We start from the raw sequence: 24,177 nt of genomic DNA on the forward strand, positions 1-24,177 counted from the left end.
TGGGAGGGCTGGGGTTTCCCTGGACAGCCAATCATGTACTCTCCTTCTGTACTCTCCATACCTTTTAAACTAGCACTTCAGGTGTTTAATCTGGGATCTCCAGAGGTAAAAGCACAAGTTACAACAACTTGAGCTAGGCTCTGTAGCAGACTCACATCTTCTGTGCATCAGGTACAGAAGGGGATGCATAAAACATACTGACCAGTAGGTTTCATACTCTACCTGGACAGAGGAAGCTTGTCCTGAGCATGTTGAATCCTGGATGAGCCCCCATTTATGTCATGGCCACCATCTTGGCTGACCCAAGGGACTGAACTAAGGCCTCTGGAGCAGAGAGCAGGCTTAAGCTACACAGCCAGGCTTAGTAGCTGGAACAGATTCTTGTTCTCTATGGATTGGGTACAGAAAGAGACATGTAACAGGGGTTACGCTAGGGCTGTGTCTTCACTGCAGAGTTAACGAGAGTTATCTATGCTTGAAGTAACTCCTCTTGAGTTAGCCTCGCTCCAGGGAGAGCCGCCACACTGCGAAATGGCGCTTGAGCTGCACAGAGTGATTGTGTTAGCAGTCAGCAGTGCTAAATCAGGCTGTAGCCTGTACTCCCTGACTGGCCAGCCAACTCCAGGTTATACCACCACCACACTGGAGGTAACGGTTTCTGTGTGCGGATGGGCTACACTCAGGTTAACTATACACTGAAGACAAGTCTTTACACAGCTTGGGACATACCAGAGAGGCCTGGAACTCCTCAAGGCAATGAATGAGTTGAGGATTCAGGATATTGGGTCATCTGAAATTATTGCCTTCAGGTATTTATCCACTTCTTCTACTTTCTACTTCAGAATTCTTTCCACCTTTTCCCCACTGCAGCTCACTGTACTGTCCATCCCAGCATCAGTACTGTGAACATCTCCTTACAGATTACATTGCTGATAGAGAGGAAGGCTGGTCCAGTGGCTAAGGCAGTAGCCTAGGACTGACCTGGGTTCAGTTGTGTGCTCTGCCACATACTTCCTGTGTGATCTTGGGCAAGTCACTTAGTCTGTGCCTCAGTTTCCCCACTTTGTTTTTTAAAGTGGAGCTAATCGCACATCTGTACTTCACAGGGGTTCTGTGAGGATAAATACAGTAAAGATTGTGAGGTACTCAGGTACCATGGTGATGGGGGCCATATACCTACTATAGATAGGTACATTTTGGGCTACTAAGGGTGTGTCTACATGTCTGTGGGGGGGGTTAATCTGAAGGTTTTTTTTGGCGAATATCAGCTAACTTGCAGTATAGTGTGCACATGGAACACAAGGTCGGTAGAAGAGCGAGGCTCAGGCTTACATAGCTTCCCTGAGAAGCAAAAGGCTCAGAATAAAGGTGCTCCATAACTGACTGAGAGCTTAATCAATCTCAAGGTGTAATTACTGCACATTGATTTTTTTTTTTTTAGTTTTTGGTTCATCTCTGAAAACAAGAGCGATGCAGCGGCTGCCCTCTAGATGGTGGTAGATACTAAACATGACCAGCGTTGGGGAAACATGTCATTGTGTAATATAAGAATGTGTCAATTTTTATTCCGAGGTTACAAGTTCCAGCACAGCATGTGTATTATATTTACACACCACTGAGTCTAGTTTATATACTAGAAAGAGCCTCTCCCATAGCCCTGTGTGAATTTGTTCAGGGTCAGTAGGAACATGTAGCCGTTGCTGTACAAATGAGGTAGCAGTGAAGTAGTCCAAATATACAGTACTGCCTCTACTAAGGGGTTCTTGCCTTACAGTTTTACTCTGAATATCCCACGCCAGAATACAAAAATCACACACGAAGCATCATAATGCTCCAAGAGCCTATACCATTGTACCTTTGAACCATATCAAATACACAGCATTTAAGCAACCCAGTTAGCGCTGATGCCAAACATTAAATTAGATCTAATGACAAATACAACAGTCCCCTAAACAGCTACAACAGGGACCCAATGTATTATATGTGACTGACTCATGCCGTTCCTGGCTGGTAAAAGACAATCAAGAGCACCGTCAAGAGCACGTCTACCATTGGAGACCACCATTCCCACCTTTGGAAAGAGCATGTCTCCCACAACATGCAGTAATCCTGCCTGTGCTACAAAAACAGCTCAATGCACCAGCTTAACAAATTGCCACCCAGCTGGCCCAGGCTCTCTCAAGGGTTGCCTCTCCCTCCATGGAGAGGACAAACCAGGACATCTGTGAGGGAACAGTGGACCTGTCCTCAGCAAGGATGAGACAGGAGCAGGGAACAGAGCTATCTCGGCTGCTGGCCAATGGCTGTGGAACTCCCTTCCAAAGGAGATAAGAGTCACAGTCAGTCTTACTGTCTTCTCGACAAAATGGAATAGCCACAATAACACTTGCCTCTGAAAAAAGGCAGTTAAGCTAATGGATGATGCAACGTGACAAAGAAAATTTAGGGGCACTGGGAAACGGAGACGGGAACCAAACATCAACTGTGTAGATTGCTGCTGACTGTAATTTCCATAGTGCACCCAGATATCATGGTGATGATCACAGTGAAAGATGACCCACTCGTGCTTTGGAAATTGACATGGGTGATATTTGGAGGTAGATGGTATGGAACCGCTTTGCAGCACCCAGGCATGCTGCTATGTATTTATACCGAGCACACTTGTCTGTATCAGCAATCTGAGGTGCTGCTGAAGTTCTCACTAAACATTCGGTATATCCAGCATTGTATGATGAAATGCAGTGCATTTCTTGCTTCCTGTGTCTTAAATACATTCACTGCCTAAAAATGATAATCTCCCAAAAGACTGTATCAACTCACCAATGGTTCACTGCAATATACATCTCCACTTTGCTTCCTCGCAGACCGAATAAAAATGCTTACAAACCCATTTCCTGCTACAGGATCATCCCATTATACACAATTACACACTCTAGGAACTTCTCCTGAGATCCAGATGGGTACAGACAAGAGCGGCTCTGGAACCAGAGTGCGAGCAGAATAATGAATCATTCATTCAAACCTACACACTAACTTTCAACTCTTTTTGTTTTGAACTGCATAAGCTGCTTGTTGCCCTAAAGAGCCTGAATCATCCAAATCATTCTGAATTTGGTTTGTGCTGTTTTTCTGCATTTCCTGTGCTTCTCAGTTTTATTAGATGACTATTATGACCCGTTCAAATAGATTTATTCAAAATATCTCCCCAGGAAAATTCTCATTGGGCTGAGACATCATGTTTTGAAAGGAATCTTGCAGTAGGACCAAAATGGTGGCTATAATAAAAACTAAGTTCATTCATATTATTATTGTTTGTATTACCGTAATGCATAGGAGCGCTAGCCATGGACTAAGACCCCATTATGCTAGGCGCTGTACACTCACAAACCAAAACGAAGGTTGCTGCCTCTAAAGAACTTACAGTCCAAGTAGAAGAGAAGAGACAACAAATAGAGACAGACAGGTGGATGGGAGCACAAGAAAACAATGAGACAATATTAGTCAGCATGGTAGGCAGCGGTCTCCTATGCAGCTTTTGATTCTCTAAACAGGGAAAGCATCATCCTGGTACATGGGTGCTGGAATTAGGGATGCTGCCACACCCCTTGGCTTGAAGTGGCTGCCATCATATACAGGGTTTACAGTTTGGTTCAACGGCTCTCAGCAGCCCCATTATACAGATTGTTTCAGAACCTCTGCACCAGTAGCTCTTCTCTTGCCTACACACAAAGGCTGTGGCATAGCACTTGCTCTACAGTATACACAGTATAGCTAAAGCAGTGTAGTTACAGTGGTACAACTCCACCCAGCATGGACACAGTTATACCAGCAGGAAGATGCTTATACCATTATCGCTCCTTATTCCTGTAAATGTAGCTGCTGATGTAACTGGTGCAATAAAAGAGTTATATCAGCACCTTGCTTTTAGAAAGGTAATTAAATCAGCACCTGATGATTTACTGAGTTATTTCACTATTTTGGTAAAAATGCACACCCCGGGTCAAAATAATTAAATCGGGACAAAAACTATGTGTAGACCGGGCCTTACAAGTATCCCAAGAGAATTACACAACGATGAAGCCCTACTAGCCAATCCTCAATCATGTTATGCCAAATAAGAGTGTCCAGTACTTTACTACTAACCATTACACTAATAATAACTGATTGGTGGGTTTTCAAAAATGCTCACCATTGACCTAACAGTGCTCCCACTGAAGTTAATGGGAGTTTTACCATTGGCTAGGAGTTAGGGCAATGCTGAAAGTTTTTGAAGACCCGAACTCTACATGTTTATCAAACCCCTTTCACCCCAAAGAATCCCTAAGCACTATACACAACTACAAACATTATATGCAAGAATCACCATTCAGATGCAGCCACCTCTGGGGTGGAATCCAACATGTTTGACAATGTACATCAGTAATATATATGAGGCATAGGATTTTTGAAGACAATAGGAGTTTTACCACTGACTTCAATGGCAGCAGCCAGGCCAATTCTGAGCACTATTGAGAATCCCCGTTTAGGAGAAGAAGTAAAGGCCGTGTCCAGCTGAAAATGCAGGGGGGAATTTAAGGAGGCAGTCAGGGCTAGATCCACAAAGGGACTTAGAGCCTAATGGAAGTTAGGAGCCTAAACATCCACTGCACCATGGGATCTTTAAAGCCCCATGAGCACAATGTGGCCAGGGAGCCCTCATGTCAATGTCACCTCTGAAGGACAGCACCGTGTGGTGCTCCCCTTGGTACTGCTCTCCCCCAGACAGACTCCTTTCTCTGTTGTAACGAGTTGTAGTCAATCTGGAGAGCCCTGGTAGTAAGAGCAAAAGACCTTTTCCCCATGAGAAAGGGTTGCTCAGGGTACAGCAGCACAGGAGCGGCTTTGCAGCACCTTGCAAAAGATCGTCCTAACTGAACTGCTACCTTCTGGTACCATTTCGTGAAACTGTTTTTAATCAGTGTCAATGTTCTCTCCCTTGGCATCATTCTTCCTGGCCTTGTAAATCAGTCTGATGCACAGGACAATAGCAAACGCTTTCCTGAAATCCAGATGAATTATAACCACTGCTTCATCATCATCTGCCAGTTCAAAAAGATTTGTGCACACTTCTTAGACAAGATTTTCCTTTTATGACACCAGGCTACAGATTGTGTACTAAATTATACAGGGTGTGTCTAAATGGTGTGTAAACTAACCTGTCACCAGTGTTTCCAATACTTTCCCTCCAGAGGGCTACTCCGGAGATGTAGCTGAAAGAAGCTCCATTGATCCTTTTCCAAAAATGGAGGCATTTAGCTTCTGACCAATTCTCTGGTGCTCCTACAACATTGGCCACCCCAAATGGTCACATAGCATGAGTCAAGCTGCCAAAAACCATGAGACTGGCTTCAAGTCATGAGATTTAAAGACTAATAATCAAAATGTTAGGGATTTTCTTTTTTTACCTTCTGGCTTTTAAACCTTTAGGGAGACACAGTTTCAAGCTTTCCCCCCCCCTACAGCTATGAGGGTTAGAACCTTTTTTTTTTTCTTTTTTCTAATTGAGAACGGAGATTCTCACATAATCACCTGACCCCAGGATCTGGGGCTTTAAGATCACTACATATTGTAAGGCTAGTGATAAAACTGTGAGAGCTGGCAACCATGCCTCCCCATAGTAAAGACACAAAAGGCCAAATCTTCAAAGGTATTTAGTCGCCTAACTTCTATTTAGATGCTTAAATACCTTTGAGGATCTAGGCCAAACTCAATGCTTAGAAGAACTTTAAGTGGGATGTACATGGTACATAGACCTTGTGCTAATTCTCCAGTTGCATTATTTTCACCCTCTATATTTAATAGGTGCCAAGCATTTTTTTAAACAAAATCCAAGTGGTTGTTTTCCAGTTCTTCACCACAGAAGAACATACGCTTCTGACCCACACATGCTTATTGATTTATGATCAAATGACAATTAGTGCAGGTCTTTTTGCTGGGGTAAAACTGAAAGCAGAGCTAATCTTCTGTACCAGAGAGAATGGGATCATTTGGTGCCAACATTGTTTAAACAAGTAGCGCTGATGAAGGACCTGGAAGAACTAGAGAAACCAAAAACAAAAAATGAAAATAGATAATTAATTTTGGCTATTGGGTACTTGCCCATTGTAGACCCACAGTTTTGTATGCCTGAAAAAAAATCATTATTCTGAAAGCGTGCAACCCTATTTGAACATCTGTATATTGGGCAGGGCAAATCTGTCCCACCAGTTGTGTTGTAGTTTTTCAGGATTTGTAATGGGTAATTTTCGTTGGGCATTAGCTCAGCTCTTAAACAGAAACCATAGTAGTTAGAGGTGAAAAAGGTCTAGGGTAAAATTTTCAAAAGCACCTAAGGGCCAGATTTGTAAAGGCATTTGGGTGCCTAACTCTCATGGCCCAAAGTGACTTAGGAGCCTAAGTCCCAGTTTCAAAGCAATCAGTAAAACCAGTGGGAGTTAGGTGCCTGAATACATTTGAGAATCTGGGCCTTAGGAGCTTAATTGCCATTGACTGTCAATCAGATGGTTATAGTCCTCATCCCACCTGATTGAATTACTATCTGCCATCTTGTCGACATCTGCCTTTAAAAAGTTACTGCATGTCCATTCTCCACTCATTTAACTTTTACTTATGTTCTAACCCGAAGCCGAATAAGATTATGATTGCCACTGCACCTCATGGACTGTATCTGCATTGACGGTCTCAGTCATGATCCCTGCATTACATAATGTCGAACCTTGTCTGGCATTAAGCTGAAGGGGTCTGCCCCCTTTGTCAGTCAATGCACATGCTGAGATTTCTTTTTTAATTTTACATCCTGTACCAGGTGTTTGACAAAGATACCTTCAACCTTATTCTCTTCACTTCTCAGGCTCTCGTTTATCCTGGATAAGGGAAATTACATGTTACCAGCAGACAGGGCCTTTTCCCTTTTATTTCCTTTTTCTCCTCATTCACTTCATATCACAGATGTTGTTTTAAGTCATCTGATCTGCAACAGATTGCAGGGAAATAAGTCATCCCAGGAAGTATCCTCAGTTTCTCTCCACAATGGTGCTGCACCATTACCCAGATTTTCTTGAATTCCCTTCTCCAGGGTGAAAAGCTTCTTCATTTTTTCTCCTCCTCTCTATCCCTTCCAGATCATCCTTCCCCTTGTTTACATTCTTCAAAGCGATTACTGGAGCAGCCAGAGTATGAATTCGTTTTCTATATTTATTAATATTTGTATTAGAGTAGTGTCTAGAGGTCCCTACCAGATCAGGGCCTTACTGTTCTAGGCACTGCATGGACACACAGAAAGGGGCAATCTCTAGCCTTAGAGCTTAACTCTAAATCGACAAGGGGAAATAAAAGCACAAAGAGACGATGTGACTTGCCCATGGTCACACAGAACTGGGATTTGAACTCAGCTCTCCTGACTCTCAGGCCAGCGCTCTATCTACTAAACCACATTGCCTCCCCTTTAGGTAGCTAACCATATCCCTACTGGACCTTTTTGCTGAACCCCTCCTTACACCAGGCCCTGTTGGGACAATGAATGTATAGGATTCAGACACAATGGGTCTCCACAACAGCAGTCCCCGCCCACTGTCCATGAGCTAAGAGATACCTTTGCCAGGCACTACAGGCTTGACGTACTTAGAACTGCTGCTTTGTGTAAAGTCCCTTTAAGCCAGGGAACCAGTGGATGCTGCTACTCACAGCTCAATGGTCCAAATTGTTCAGTGAGCAGAAGCAGATGGGGAGATTTTTCTTCAGTCTTTACATTGGGTTTCTGGGGCAAATCATTTGGCAAGCTGGAGCCCAGTCAGGTGCTCAGAGCTGCATGTCGTGAGCAACAACTATAGAAGCCATGTTCAGAACATGACAACAACTACTGTATTGATTGATCCTCCTTATGATCTAGCCTTATGTGCCAGTAGATGGCACTCTTTCCGTTAACTCCATATATACTGACAGGTTTCAGAGTAACAGCCGTGTTAGTCTGTATTCGCAAAAAGAAAAGGAGTACTTGCGGCACCTTAGAGACTAACCAATTTGAGCATAAGCTTTTGTGAGCTACAGCTCACTTCATCAGATGCATCCGATGAAGTGAGCTGTAGCTCACGAAACCTTATGCTCAGATAAATTGGTTAGTCTCTAAGGTGCCACAAGTACTCCTTTTCTTGTTCCATATATACTGCTAGCTCTCTTTTACATAAACCTCTCCTCTCAAGATGCAGTAATGGCGATAATTAACTAGCTGTTAGATTTGTTATTTTTTTTTAAAGTTTGTAGACTATTTTCTATAGACCTGTTCTTGTCAATAGTATAATCCAGTGTAGTTTGTAAGTGCTTCTGTACTTCATAACGATGTATACATGAATTGAATTCTTGTGGAAGTTGCCAGACTCACAGCCGTAAAAGAAACAGATCCGGGCCAGGCAGTAATAGAGCAAACTTCCCCTCCCTGCCCTGGCAATGTGCCTTACCTCTGAGATGGAGAGACCGTTTTAAAGATGGAGAGACTGCTGAACTTTGTGACTTTGTCCTCACCCATAACTATTTCACGTTTGGGGACAATGTACACCTTCAAATTAGCGGCACTGCTATGGGTACCCGCATGGCCCCACAGGACGCCAACATTTTTATGGCGGACTTAGAACAACCCTTCCTCAGCTCTCATCCCCTAATGCCCTTACTCTACTTGCGCTACATCGATGACATCTTCAACATCTGGACCCATGGAAAAGAAGCCCTTGAGGAATTCCACCATGATTTCAACAATTTCCATCCCACCATCAACCTCAGCCTGGACCAGTCCACCCAAGAGATCCACTTCCTGGACACTACAGTGCTAATAAGCGATGGTCACATAAACACCACCCTATACCGGAAACCTACTGACCACTATTCCTACCTACATGCCTCTAGCTTTCACCCAGACCACACCACACGATCCATCGTCTACAGCCAAGCTCTACTATACAACTGCATTTGCTCCAACCCCTCAGACAGAGACAAACACCTACAAGATCTCTATCAAGCATTCTTACAACTACAATACCCACCTGCTGAAGCGAAGAAAGAGATTGACAGAGCCAGAAGAATACCCAGAAGTCACCTACTCCAGGACAGGCCCAACAAAGAAAGTAACAGAACTCCACTAGCCATCACCTTCAGCCCCCAACTAAAACCTCTCCAGCACATCATCAAGGATCTACAACCTATCCTGAAGGATGATCCCTCACTCCCACAGATCTTGGGAGACAGGTCAGTCCTCGCTTACAGACAGCCCCCCAACCTGAAGCAAATACTCACCAGCAACTACACACCACACAACAAAAACACTAACCCTGGAACCTATCCTTGCAACGAAGCCCGTTGCCAACTCTGTCCACATATCTATTCAGGGGACACCATCATAGGGCCTAATCACATCAGCCACACTGTCAGAGGCTCGTTCACCTGCACATCTACCAATGTGATATATGCCATCATGTGCCAGCAATGCCCCTCTGCCATGTACATTGGTTAAACTGGACAGTCTCTACGTAAAAGAACCAATGGACACAAATCAGACGTCAAGAATTATAACATTCATAAACCAGTCGGAGAACACTTCAGTCTCTCTGGTCACTCGATTACAGACCTAAAGGTCGCAATATTACAACAAAAAGACTTCAAAAACAGACTCCAACGAGAGACTGCTGAATTGGAATTAATTTGCAAACTGGATACAATTAACTTAGGCTTGAATAAAGACTGGGAGTGGATGGGTCATTACACAAAGTAAAACTATTTCCCCATGTTTATTCCCCCCCCCCCCCCACACTGTTCCTCAGATGTTCCTGTTAACTGCTGGAAATGGCCCACCTTGATTATCACTACAAAAGGTTTTCTCTCCCCCCCCACCCCGCTCTCCTGCTGGTAATCGCTCATCTTAAGTGATCACTCTCCTTACAGTGTGTATGATAACACCCATTTTTTCATGTTCTGTGTGTATATAAATCTCCTCACTGTATTTTCCACTGCATGCATCCAATGAAATGAGCTGTAGCTCACAAAAGCTTATGCTCAAATAAATTGGTTAGTTTCTAAGGTGCCACAAGTACTCCTTTTCTTTTTGTAAATACAGACTAACACGGCTGCTACTCTGAAACCTGTTTTAAAGGGTGACTTGGTTTTCATGTCCAGTCATTCCTTGGTGTTTTATCTGAGATTGCCAACAGGATGTCAGTTAGTACTGGTTTGTAACAGTTTTTTCATGAAGCAGGGCTAGGAAGTGGACGGAGACCATCAGTTCATTCACATAGACCACTCAATGGAGGAATCATAGTCACTGTCAAAACAGGTTTAATCTAACCCAATATCCTAAGGATGAAAGACTCCATGTGGTTTTGCCAACCCCGCAAACCATTTTGGTAGTTCACTTACCCAGGCAGTTCTACAAAAAGTCCAATATGTAATGTCACTGTGTACAGCCAATGGTGCATTGCTAAACCAATAGACGATGCATGCTCTTAACATTACTGAGCAAATTAAACTGTAAGTTTCACTAATGCATCTTAAACTTACTCTGGCTTTACAAAACCACTTTCCAAAAATGGAGTAACCTGAGAAAGCTCCCATTAGCTGATGTCTCAGCTAGTTCTTCACAGTACTGGATTCCCTGTCACTATTTTAACTGTATTTTCGACAGTTAAGGTGGCTAAGAAAGTCACTCTCACCATGGTCTTCTCTATACATTGCCCCACACTTTCAAAAGGCCTGATCCTGTAGTCATTGTGCATGCAAAATGTCCAGTGACTCCAGGGAAAGGACAATACTGCCAAACCCATGAGATCAAAAATCATGGGGCAGGACCCAAAAATCACAGGATTGGTAAAAAAAACTAAAAAAAATCATGATATTAAAAAACCAAGTTGGATTCTTTTTTATGTCTTGCCTGGCTTTTGAGCATTTGTGGTATGTTCAAGTCATGCTTTCAAGCTTTTCTCTGCCCCCACAGGGGCTAGAAACTAGGAAAGAATGAAAGCTGAGATTTTCTCCTAATCGATTGACCCTAGGCTCTATGGCTTCAAGAAGACCGTGAAATGTCCTAAGAGTCGTGATAATGTTGGCAACGCTAGCTGAGTAACATGTACGTAAGGGCAGCTGGAGTGGGCTCAAAAAATCTTTATCTGGGCAGCTATGTCTGTTTAACTGAAAAATTCCCCACTCTGCATTTCCAATTGTCCTCTGACAGGATCTTTCTATGGTGGGGAAGTCACTGAGCAAGAGTGGGAGGGCTGAGGTATGGGCTTTTAAAAAATCCAGCTTGTTGGGTTTAGTCTTTTGCTTTTCACATAAATGGTCCTTGCATTTAACTGGGCTTGTGCATTTGAATTCAACACATTCCCCCCAAATGGAGGCAAAATACTTTGTGTCTATATTTCAATTACAAATAACAACCAAACGTGGGGAAATAATTAAAAATAAATTTGTAAGTGGAGAAATAAGGATGGGTTTAGGACCAGGTTTCCCTCCATTGTCACAGGTGCTCATGTAGTTTTCTGACACATATCTATGTCTCTGGTTACTCTGCATTCCTGGTAGTCACTCAAACCCCACAGCATATGCAATGACAGCACCTAAACTGCAAACGGATGGGTCTAGTTATATAAACCATTTTTTCCCCAAGGAAAGATATTGCACCCTGGCCATACATCGGACCGCTTGCTATTAAAAACCAAATTCACCGTGCCCAGACTTTTTCTCACTTAACTTCAAGACAAAGTACAATGCGCCAAAACATATAGCCAGACTCTCTTGTTTGGCTGAACTGTGGCCAGTGTTGAACCAGGGCTGGAAGCAAAAGTGGCTTTAGGTCTCCAGCATACGTTAAGCTATCTGAGGAAGAAGAGGAAGAGCGAGAGAATCAAGATATACAGTATGTTTTAGAATCCGGAATAATCAACACTAAGATAATATCAAAATGCCAAATCTTTCAGCTCAGAGGGACTTCAAACCAATGCAGGTGTTCAGACCTGCAGTCAGGATTGTGAAGTGGGAGATAGTCACTAGCATAGAGTCTGGGAGGACTTTCATGTTCTCAGGGCTCTGGAACCATCTTGCCGTACTGGATTGAATAGCAACAGCTGACTAATTATAGAGGTTATGCTCACCAGTTTTATCCTTGAGATCACAGCATAAAGGCATGAGTTAATATTCCCAAGCAGGGCCATAGATTGCTAAGGGGTGAAATCACATTACATTCCCTGCAATCAGTGCACAAATAAGGTATTGCATAAAGTTTTTTTTTTTTTGACAATTCTAATCAGTGGGGTCTAAAGTCTTATAACAGATTCAATACACACATACCCTCCATCCTCAGATGTGGTCTTTGATGGTATATTTTTCTGGAGAAGAGGTACCACAGAGAAGAGGTTAATTAACTAATTAAACCAAGTCCTATGAAGCATCATGGAAATGTGTTACACAAATAAATAATACCAGAGGCTTCAGATACTATATACGGACTAATAGGGGACTATCAAAGACACATATGTCAGCATGCACACGCTAACTGAGGCAAGCACAGCTTTGCAAATGTAGTTCTATTTTAATTAAAAATTGCAGCTTCTTACTTGAACCTCTATTCAGCCCTAGCCAGGGTAAATAATAGAAGATCACTTCAAGGGGCATTAGCATCCCCTGGCCCTGAAAACCATCATTTAACTCAGACAGGCCAGATATAAGGCTTAATCATAAGCTACATGTGCCACAAAAAGCAGTGGGGTTTATTTTGATCCACTTTATACCATTGTTTTTGGAGTGCTTGTAGGATGTGGTCCAGTCTGGTTAAATTACAAATGTTTGAGTCATCAGGTGTATCCCCTCCCCCGAGGATGAAATCTTACCTGCAGTGGCAGGTAAACAAAAGAAATTGTGTTCCCTAACTAAATGCAAAATGTGTAGGGGAAGAACATGCACTTGGAGGTATGGTTAGCACAGCATGTTGGATTGTACCATCATCCTGTCTCTTTATTTGCAGTGCCCTTAGATATTTAAATGTGTAGTGTTGTTCTCTGAATATGAATCCATGGAGTTGTTTCAAAGAGCCCGTGCTGATTCCCCCATGGCACTGATTACAGATCTTTGGTTTTCAGTGATGCAACAATTAACTATTTTAAGGAGCTTTTCTTGTCATATGTTCACTCTGGGCCAAATCCTGCAGGCCTGGCACACAAAAATAGCCCTGCTGAACTCTAAGAATGCAAATGGGAGCAGGAACAGGCCCTGAAGTTCTCCGTTAAAATTCCCATTTCTGAGCTTCTTGCTGAAGAGGCAACATCAATAGTGACGTTGACATTGACTTCATTAGTTACTCCAGATCTGCACCAGTGTAACTGAGAGCGGAATGTGATTCTATATCATATGTATCAATGGCCATGATGAAGCAACCCAAATCTGATGCTGACATAGTTATTGAATAGCTGCCTTACATTGATATATATAGGGTGATGTACAGACCAACCAGCATGGCTGATCCAAGCAGCTGAACTACCCAAACTAAGCCCAAGTTTCTGGTGGAGCATTTGACTGGCCCTGTGGGAGTGCTTTTTTACACCCCAGTTACAAGGTAACAGCACTGAGGATCGGAAGGAAGAAATTGTTTTTGCACCATTCGTGTACAACTGAATATGAAAGTTCATTCTAAGGGGGATACTGATTAAAAGAGTGATCCAGAAAGCCTTTGTCTTTCCCATGGTGTGTCTTGCAGAGACAATCCTAGTAGAGCTTTAGGGAAAGCCTACATGAAATGACAACATTCATAGGGAGCAGAGGACCTTTCAGTGTTACTAAATTCTTCAAAAGGCATCACCTTGCTTCTGTGTAGTCCAGCAAGTGCTAAGGTATATCTACCAAATAGCCAAGGGAGATAGTGGAGTTACCTTCAATGGAGAGACAAGGTGGGTGAAGTAATGTCTTTTATTGGACCAATGTCTGTTGATGAGAGAGACAAGCTTTCGAGCCACACAAAGCTCTTCTTCAGGTCTGGGAAAAGAACTCCCACCACCACAGCAAAATGCAAGGTGGAACAGATTGTCTAATATAAATAGTTTAAGCATAATATCCTGGGACTGACGTGGCTACAACTACACTGGATTACCTTCAATTGAGGCATTTATAGGTAGGCTTGACACTCAGCTGTTAAGGGTGGCTTGTTGGTAATGAAATCAATCTTTTCATGATGCAGGAGGCTGGTCTAAATGTCCTACTAGAGGCCCTCGCCCCTTCCAACTTCTTGTTTCCAGCTGGGGACCCCATCAGGGAGCTGTTGACACTGACTGGGAATTAGAGTAATTTCTTTCAAGGGGCTTCAAGGTCAACACCCCATTGAGGTAACCCCCAGCATTATTGTTTCAGGGAAGGCTGTATACAGACTTAGTAAGTCAACTCTGCATTCAAATGTTTTTCTACATAACCATAAGGGATGTATCTATATAGATATATTTACCATGCAAGCTTAGATCGTGCAGAAACATTACCAGCAAAGTACTGGTGCTGGGTAATGCAACATCCAGGCTCAGTCTGACCCCTGGTCAGTTTGGGAGTGATCTCACAAGCCATGGACAGACTCCCAGCTTCAGAAGCAAGAGTAATCCCAGCAATGTAGGCTACTAAAATGAAAATACGTAGGGTGAAATCCTGGCCCCAGTAGAGTCAATGGGAGTTTTGCCTTTGACTTCAGTGTGGCCAGGATTTCATTCATAGACCATCTGCTATTCTACCCCATGATGCTCTCCACTGCAACTCTGACCGTGGAGATTGATCACAGTGTGAACTCTGCAGGGCTTGGAGGAACCAGGAGCAGAATGCAACAGTCATGCCCCACAGCTCCCCTTCCTACTGCAGCTTTTCAGGCATGCAGTTTTGCATGTCCTAAGGCCTAACTGTGGCCTCTAATGCCCACTCCTCTTCCAAGCAATATTTACTGACACGCACAACTTCTGAGTAAGTAAGGTCCATTTACCCAAGGGAGAGGCTAGGACAACAAGAGTGAAGTTTCCTCACTGTGACACATCGCACTGCTTATAGTGTGTAATGACTGGCAGCGTGTTGAGTGATACCATGCCATGGTTGTGGAGTGACTCAGGTGATGCAGGTAAGGCTTGCATAGAAATACCGTGCTGCAGTCACTCATTATTGGTGTGGATACCACTTGTTTTTGCTAAACAATAGTGATGATCACTAATAATAAAACAAAGGCAAAGACTCTCGGTGTGATAGCAACGTACCCAGGGTGTTCTCCATTGCTTTGCATCTCTCCTGTGGAAACTCACATCGGCATGAGAAGGGGCAATCAGATGATGTATCAATTGAAATGCTTTTGGGACGATCAAGAGATGCAGGATGGACACAAGTAGCCATTACTTTCTGAGTATCTTGTAATGCAGCTGCAGCAGGAATCAGGTTAGCTTGAAATCCAATTATTATCCATTTAATAGAGCATTAATATTTAACCACCCTTTAGTGTGTTTAGGCAATGCCCTTTAACTACTGCTGCATTTCATGTAAAAAAATGCTGGCCTAGATGCTCAGCTGGTGTAAATCAGCATAGTTCCATGGAAGTCAATGTGGCAGTACCAATTTACACCAACTGAAGATCTGGTCTAATAGTCATGGAATTCTTTTGAAACCAGTGAATCGGATGAATCTTTCTTCCTTCCCCTACTAACAAAATATGTTAGTGGACAGGATATAGTCAGTCGATAGGCCCCAAATCTGACGTACCTTGCTTCCTTATTTCAGTCACTCTTTTTCTTTGCAAAGTCTGATCCAAAGCCTATTGAATTCTATTAGAATCTTATTAAGCAAATGTGTCCCTTTAACAGGTCTTTTTTTATACCTTAAAGCATTATTTAAACCATTATTTAGCTTCAATCATTATTTTTTATAACTCAAATCATTTTTATAACTTAAATCATAATTTGAATCCCATATTGGGACAAAATTAATGTATTATTCTTATTTATTAATATTTTTGCAGAATGAAATATTCAGAAAATTTTCAATTCAGAAATGACAAAATATTTTGTTTCCAATTTTTTTTAGTGAAACAGATCATTTTGATAGTCCTTGAAACTGCAATGTTTGGTTTGTTGAACTGATCCAAAATTCTTCATTTCAAATCAATTCATTATTAAACTGCGTTTCTGTATTGTAATGCATTGCCTTATGGGAGTTGTAGTTCAGGAGCCTCAGGTCCCCATTCTCCACTATGGACCATGCTCCTTGTCTGTACTACATCTACCATGTCACATCTACAGCTATATGACTCCTATTATGTACCAGGCGGCTTGGTGAGAGAGAACTCTGCTTTGTATCATGGGAGATGTAGTTCTCTAGTGAACCCAGCCAATAGGCTAGAATAGGTGCCCAAACTATAGTTCCCATGAGGCAATGCAACACAACAGGAAAATGCTGTTTAATGCTGAACTGATTAAAAATGAAGAGTCAGTTCAACAAAATGAAATATTCTGATTCAAGTGAAACTAACCCAAAATTAAATATTTCATTTCCGTTTTCTGATGGAATATCAAAAATGTTTAGCCAAACTGAAATTTTTGCATGGAAAATTTTGATCTTGCAGAAAATGCATTTTCCATTAAACAAAATCATTCAGATAGAAACTTCCTAGCTGGCTCAAGCTTCTGCTATCTGGATTCTATGTCCACTGCCACCAAGCCATTGTATATAGCACAGTTACAACAATCTTGAAGTCCTAAAGTGATCACAGATTTGGATATTATAAACACACTCACACACGAATAATAAAGTCATTTCTTTTCACAGAACAGCCTATCAACAGATGTTCATTATGACTGGAGCTGCATTTGTGCACTGAAGTGCACTGAAGCAATTGGAATTTTCACTACACTTCACTGTAACACAAACCATCATCATTCAGTATATTTATTCTGTTATTGATATAAGTAGGCTCTCTGTATATGTACCATTTTCAAGGACAAATTATAGGCCTCAATTCTGCAAATAACTCTGCCAGCCAGCATGGTAGCATCATATTGTTGCAGGTGTCCATGCTAGCATGCCAATGGAAGGATTAAGGCCTATATCTGTTTCTGTTTCATAATATACACTTTATATACATTTATTCTCTAAAATGAAAGAATATTAAAAGTACATTTTTTTTCTTTTCATTTCTCTCATCTAGAACAATCAAGGCAGTAACACTGCTTTCATTTTTGTTTGTTGCTGGCTTCTAGCCAATATGGCTTTCAGGTTCTCATGTATTAGAACAATATTGCAATATTTAGGTTACAACCAACATAAACATCACTTTGTTTAAAAAACAATTCCATTGTTTAAAAAAATGAGAGAAGCAGGGCAACAATTTGATTGTTCCGTGATTTTGTAAAAGCTTTTGTCCCCATAATTTAAGATTTGAGTCAAATTAGATTCTTTAAATGTCAGCAGAGATTAACTTTTTTGTGAGATGTTAATGATTTCCTTATTCTTGCATTGGAAACCCTGATACGAGCTCAACTATGCTTGCATCACTGCACCACTAAGCAGGCTTTCAACCCTTATATTTCTATATATTTCAGTTACCTGAGACATTTGGCAGTTCAATTAAAAGAATTTCATTCTGCTTTGTACTTGGAATTTTCTAGGGGGAAATGCTCTAACAACCAGCACTGGGTGATGACGCTGTTGCTCCATTGCTCTGCATGTATCAGTAACTCTGTGATCAGTGCTAATAATGATAATAAGACATTGATTCAGTTCTAGAACTCTGAACTTCCTTCCCTGCAGGGTATTCTCTGTGCAGACAGCACAGTGACCGTGAACAGAGAGGACAAAGCGGGGAGGGGCAATGGGCTGCCCCTAGATCTGCGACTGGCTTATGATATCCTATTGCTTATGGGGAAATTTCAGTAGCTAGGCTCTGCTTTGCTAGGCTAGCCTGCTGGCTGCCTCTGCTTCCCAAATTACTCCTGGTAATAAGTGTGCTGCATCTCAGAAGACAAAGCCCTTTATGCACTAGCTGCAGGCATCAAGCCTTTCTGTCAATTGCATGATTGTTTGCTATTAAAAAGAAATGCAAAGAGCATCTTAATCCATGAAGCACAATTAAAATCCAACTGCTCTTCTATACACAAGTTACTGTGTGGTTGTGGCTGCCACTTCACAGATCTGCATTTTGTAAGATCCCCACACAAACCTGTGAAATTTGACAATCTCCCCAGTGCATCCTCTGTAATATCCTTCCCCAGGCAACAAATACATGGAATGTACCAGGTTTGGGGATGGTTGAGAATAACAAATAAGGAAAAAGGCAAAAGCTGGAACTTCCCGGAACCTGCTGGATTCTGCTAGATTCTACTGCACTCGAAGTAGAGAACCAGTCTAGCTGCTTCTATTGAACCAAAAAAATCCAGTTGTGGACACATCTCAGAGCAAGAGCACTGCAAAAAAACCCAGATCTGATATCTGGATCCTGTGGGTTCAAGTCAATTTTTAGGCCTCAACCCCATATTGAACGGCATAGATAGAGAATTAAGTGTAGGCACTTCTTCTACACCTAACAATTCCAGATCTTAATTCATCCGGGAACGTGAGTGCTGCGAAAACCTAGATTCATGTATCTGAATCTTGGCAATTTTTGGCCCCAGCCTCCGAATTGTACAGACCTAATCTACAGTAAGTGGCTGCTCTTGCACCAGGATGTGTTGAATGCTAAATTCTCTTGGTAAAGGAGGAGTGGCAACGTGTGTTGTCTATTTTAATGGTATAATTAGGGGGCTTGGGGCCAACAAATGGAAGGATCCAGCTGCTAAATATTTGTGGTGCTTTTGTGCAGAGATGGGTCTAGATTTTTGAAGTGGAATTTGGGGAGCTACCGTTCTCTCTGGCTGGTAGGCTTCTTGGATTAGGAATTTAAATAGAACTATCTGAATCTAGCAGGATCCATGTACCAGATACACATTTTTGCAGAGCTGCTGCATCAGTTTGCAACAGGGCCTGGATTTTTTTGGAGTGTCTATATTTTTTATCCCTCTATTTAAACAGTAAAACTTTGGGAAGTAGTGCTCAAAATTGACTGAATGCAGCAGAACCCAGGTACCATGCATGTGTTTTTCCAGTGCTATTGGGCTGGGTTATATCAGGATCCAGATTTTTCTCTTAAAGCAGGAACAGCTACACTTCTTTTCAATGTAGATAGTACAATGGGCCAAAATTTGCCAAGATCCGGATGGAGCTAAATGCCAGATCCGGGTTTTTGTGGTGCTCCAACTGTAGGGTGTATGTGTGTGTTTGTGGGGTTGAGAGTGTGTGTTTGTGGCGGTGAGTGTGTTTTTTTCTTTTGAAGTAACAGGATCTGTTACAATTGTTCTTTATTTTGATGGTCCAATTTGAGGGTTGCAGGTCCACAAATCGGCAGGGTCCGGGTCCAGGCAGTTTTTACTTTTATTCCTTTCCCCTGAAGGATAATAGTGCAAAACACATGGCATGGAAATGCTGCCTGTCTCCTGAGGGAAGGCAACACCCACTTTGTGACTCTCACTCCTCCCAGGAAGCCGTGATAGACACTTGTGTGGCTCTCTCTCCATCCGACTGGAGGAGTTGATGTGTCTCATTATAACAGCAGCCAATGCAGCCGCCATCCACAGAAAAGCAAAAAGCATGTCCTATTTAAATACACCCACTCCCCAGCATCACCCTTAGCTTTGCACCGGCCTCACCCTCCCTACCAAAAGGATTGCAAAGGAAGATTTGCCCAGGCAGGCACGGTTCGCTGAGGGATTTTTGTTTTGTTTTGTTTTGTTGTTGTTTTCGCTCGTGTTGTCTTTTTCCTTGGTGTGCTGTGGGGGTGTCTCGCCTGAGGAGAGGAGAGGAGTGAAATAGACCCAGGTGGGGCTCCACGCAGAAGATCGCAGCGTTTCATTTATATTTTTGGTCAATTTCACCGGCAAAGAAGTAAACATGGCGAGTGATTCTCCGGCTCGGAGCCTGGATGAGATAGATCTCTCAGCCCTGAGGGTGAGCGAAAAAATCCTCTTCCTAATCCAACACCCCCTCTCCAGCCCCCGCGCTTTATGGCATGGGATAAATTTGCTATTTTGTGCAAGCGGGTGGCATTTGTTCGGCTTTGCAAGGATGATTCAGCGGCAGCTCTGGGCGCGCGCTCCCGGGCGTGTGTGTGTGTGTGTGTGTGACAGAGCCCCAGTGAGCGCGTGTGTGTGTGTGACACAGCCCCAGTGAGTGTGTGCGTGTGACACAGCCCCAGTGAGTGTGTGTGGGGGTGTGTGACAGAGCCCCAGTGAGCGCGCGTGTGTGTGTGACAGAGCCCCAGTGAGCGTGTGTGTGAGTGTGACACAGCCCCAGTGAGTGTGTGTGTGTGTGTGTGTGTGACAGAGCCCCAGTGAGCGTGTGGGGGTGTGTGTGATGCTTTCTGAAGATCGAGGGGGGAAAATAAAGAAATCTGCATGACTACGACCTGTCCCGTGTCCCCCCCCCCCCCAGGCACGGAATAACGAGCCCAGGGCGAGCTGCTGGTCCCGAGACAATGTCCTGTTGCCCCCCAGCGCTGTGTGTGTTCATCACGTAGCTCTGGATGGGGGTGGGGTGTAGCTCGGTCATCCCTGCCTGGTTGGTTGGTTTTTGTTTTGTTCCCGGGGGATAGGTGGGGGTAAGTCCAGGCTTGCACGGCGAGTGGCTCCTCTCCCCCTTTGCTATTCGGCCAGCATCTGGCCGGAAGCGAACCTGCGGCTGCAAGGTAGCGACCCCTTGAGCGGCTGGACGGGGCTGGGGACATGTCTGTGTCTCCGTCTGCCGTGCTCTCTGCTGGGTCTCCGCTGTGTGGGCTGGGCTGGCTCTGCGGCTCCGCTCCACCTGGGAGAAGTGTGACATTTCCCTTTCAGCTGGGTTCAGCCAGGTGGCAGAGACATTGGTTTGAATTAAGGCACAGACGCAAATAAACCCTGGCCAGGGAGGATGTGGCTTTTCGTTTCTTTTTGTCCTCAGATATGTGGTAATGCTTACAGCAGCCCTTACCCTGCTGATCTGCCTGCTCTTTCGTGGGGCCTGGCTCAGCTGCTGCCTTCCCCCTGTGTGGAAGGAGGTAGTGGGGAAAATAAAGTCCATTTTGACGTTAGTATTGTGAAATTAGCGCATAATGAGCCCTTAATGATTTCCCTCCTCACCTCCATTGCCCCCAGGAGAATGGGATGCACCTTTCCTTGCCGTTCTCATCAGGCACCGGCTTGTCTTATGGAGCTTGATTAAATAAATGCTTGTACCACACACCGGTGTGTGTGTGTGTGTATTTGTATTTTTATACAAACGGGTCATCACTGAAACGGAATCAATGTGGGCTACTAACACAGATGTGGTGGGCAGGCATTGGAGTGTGGAGGGTCACACCTTGTGGTACAGCACATCGTCACAGACTGATGCTAAACCCCGGGAGCCTTTTTTGTGTGAGTCTTCATCTGTTTTCATTAGCTCCTTCCCCCCCTCCCCCACTTTTTAAAAGATACAGCCCTTATTTTAATTTAAAATGTACCGTTTAGATGTCAAGTTTACCAAATATGGCAGCCATCACTTTCTTTGTGACCTGGCGGTTTTTCCTCCTGTTTCCCTAACTTTTATTTTCTTCCATCCTTTTGGTCCTAAGACTGTATTGCTGGTTTCAGCTATTGGTCGCTTAAAGGAGTAGAACCTAACATGAATATGGCTCTTGCAATTCCGGTCTGAAAGCTCATTCCTGCTTTATTACAGCAAGACTGCATATTTCACTGCTGGCACTGACTTTCTTAACAAGAAAAAGAAAATTAGAAGCAGCATCCCCTGAAGACTTTCAAGTGTGTAGTGTTAGAAATATTATTTGCTTCAGTGGAAAGAAGGGCCCCCTTTAACTCATTTGCCCCACTTTCTTGCTGGTGAGTCTCTGGCTGAATAAGGCTGCAAATGACTGCTCAGCAGTTCAAGGTGTGGACAAGAATGTCATATCAGGACCCTGCATTTTAAAAATAAACATTTAGGTCCAATTCACCTCTCACTTATGCTGGTGAATATCGGGAGAAATGTGATTGGCCATAACACCAGTGTAAAGCATATGTCACCTGAAAGAAGAAACAGCCCCTACAAAACTGTGGTTTAGTTTGTTTGTTTGTTCTTAAGGAACATCAGCAGTTTAATGTCCTCATAACACTTATTTTAAAAATTTCTGTAGAATTTCCTTCCAATTTAAGGACCTGAGTGTTTTACAATTATGTCGTCATATTTTTGTTTGTGTGTGTGGTTTTTTTTTAAATGGCAGATCTTGTGCAAGATATAGTCTGTGCAAAATAACTGATATTCTTTTAGCCTCTGAGCAGGACTGTGTTTGCATTTGAAAAAAATGATTCCAGAAATGGAGATATGAAATTCTCTACTGAAATTGCATTCATTTTGCCTCTTGCTTTGCACTCTTTCCATGGCATTGTGCCCTGTCCCCAAATAAAAAAAAAAAAAATTCAACCAAAAAGCTAGCCTCCATTAATTTGATCAGCCACAGGATCTGTTGGCTTGGATTAATGGTAGATCTGCCTCAACAGTATCTAGATGTTGAGTCTCTTTATGCTGCCACTTTGAAGCCCTGAAGAATGGTTGGTGCCAGTTTTGACTGGTGGGGAAGGAGGGTGTATGAGAAAATAAAGGGCATGCTGTGAATCTTCACATACCAAAGTGAAGATAATCTGTCCAGAGATCCCAAAATTAAGAGACATGTATCAGGTTGGAGAAAAGCCTATTTGTATCTACTACATCAGATAAATTATTCAAGAACAGTTAATCTGTGTGCACATTTGACCCTACGTGATGCTCCAAGGTCGGCAAGACCTAGGGTGAGCTGTTGCTCTGGCTCAGAAGTAGCCCTTAGCATTAGGGATCAAATTTTTCTCAACACCTAGCTGTAAAGAATAGATGTCATTCATTCATTTGGGCCTGAACTTCATTTTCTAATGCTTTATTCCCCAATGTACATGGCACACATTTCCTGGGCATAGCAGACATTCCCTGGATATGCACAAAATCCAAAGAGGAAGAATAGCAGACGCTGAATAATTTAAATGGGAGAGGCCTGTTATGGCATTTTCATTTCAGTTATTCAAGTCAAACAAAAATTGGGACCCTAATTTGTTGAGGAATAGCTCTTCTAAACGAACCTCATTTAGCACTTAGAATAACTGAAGGTTATTCATCTGATACGTTGTGGAGTTTCAATCATTCCACAGTTTCTGAATCAAAAATCAATAGTAAATTTGCTGCCAGAGCACAAAACATGTCAGAGAGGAGTAATTTCCTTAGGCTCACACAATTTAATTCCTTACAAAATAAGGAAAGGGCTGTGTTGCTGCAGCTTTGTAAATGTGTGTGTCTAGGTGGAGGAACCATTGTTCAGTTCTCGACATGTCAGAAATAGTGAGAAATAGCTATTAAAAATGTTATAAACCAGAAGCAGACAGCCATTCAAAGCCAGGTTGACGAAACAGTTCATGCCTAAAAACAAAATGGGAAAAACGAAAAGAAATGCTTATGAAATGTGTCACTATGTTTGATTCAACTGAAATTTTGTTTTTGTAAACTCACTGATCAGAAAGAGAACACAATGCACAGAAAACCTGCCTATTAATAAGCAGTCAAGTAAACTTACACTAAGCTGAGTCTTAATCATGAGGTTGTCATCTTTCTTTCTTCTGGTTTCCTTTTCTCTCAAGTAATAGGGGTATATTCAACACTTCCATGGAATTAAAGTATGGTGTGCAGTTAAATATTGAATATGGTTTGAATAAAATCAAGAGTCCTGCAAACCCTTTTTCACACAAGCAGGTTTTAGTGGCCTATGTAGTCTCACTGATTATTTGCCTGAGCAGGAATTTGCAGAATTGGACTGTAAACCGGCATTAATAAATGCCATTTAAAAATAATAATAAAGTTTTTCCACATTGATATTTATGCCAATCAAAGAATGGTCCACCACAGTAGTGTGTATATGTGGAACAAAGGTCTGAAGCAATTAAAATTGATGCATTGAGTGTGACCTGCTTAAAATGCATGGATCGGTTCACCTGGTAAGCATATTTAGGACCCAATTCTGCCTTCTTTGCTGTCTGTCTCCATCAA

The 24,177-nt window shown here is 42.7% G+C and overlaps 1 protein-coding gene across 9 annotated transcripts in view; it reads left to right on the top strand.

The window, feature by feature from the left end:
• The first annotated feature begins 19,591 nt into the window (after window positions 1–19,591).
• TNIK (TRAF2 and NCK interacting kinase) overlaps window positions 19,592–24,177 on the top strand; it is a 302,646-nt gene continuing 298,060 nt past the window's right edge. For 4 of the 9 annotated variants that reach the window (XM_075132116.1, XM_075132115.1, XM_075132113.1 and 1 more), the window contains exon 1: window positions 19,592–20,052. In XM_075132116.1, coding sequence (XP_074988217.1) covers window positions 19,996–20,052 — 57 coding nt within the window. In that variant the 5' untranslated portion in view covers window positions 19,592–19,995. The remainder of the gene's footprint in view (window positions 20,053–24,177) is intronic. The other 5 variants (XM_048863377.2, XM_075132117.1, XM_048863379.2 and 2 more) reach the window with 2 other exon arrangements.

Source organism: Caretta caretta, chromosome 9 (genome assembly GCF_965140235.1).
Source record: "Caretta caretta isolate rCarCar2 chromosome 9, rCarCar1.hap1, whole genome shotgun sequence".
Classification (NCBI taxonomy): domain Eukaryota; kingdom Metazoa; phylum Chordata; order Testudines; family Cheloniidae; genus Caretta; species Caretta caretta.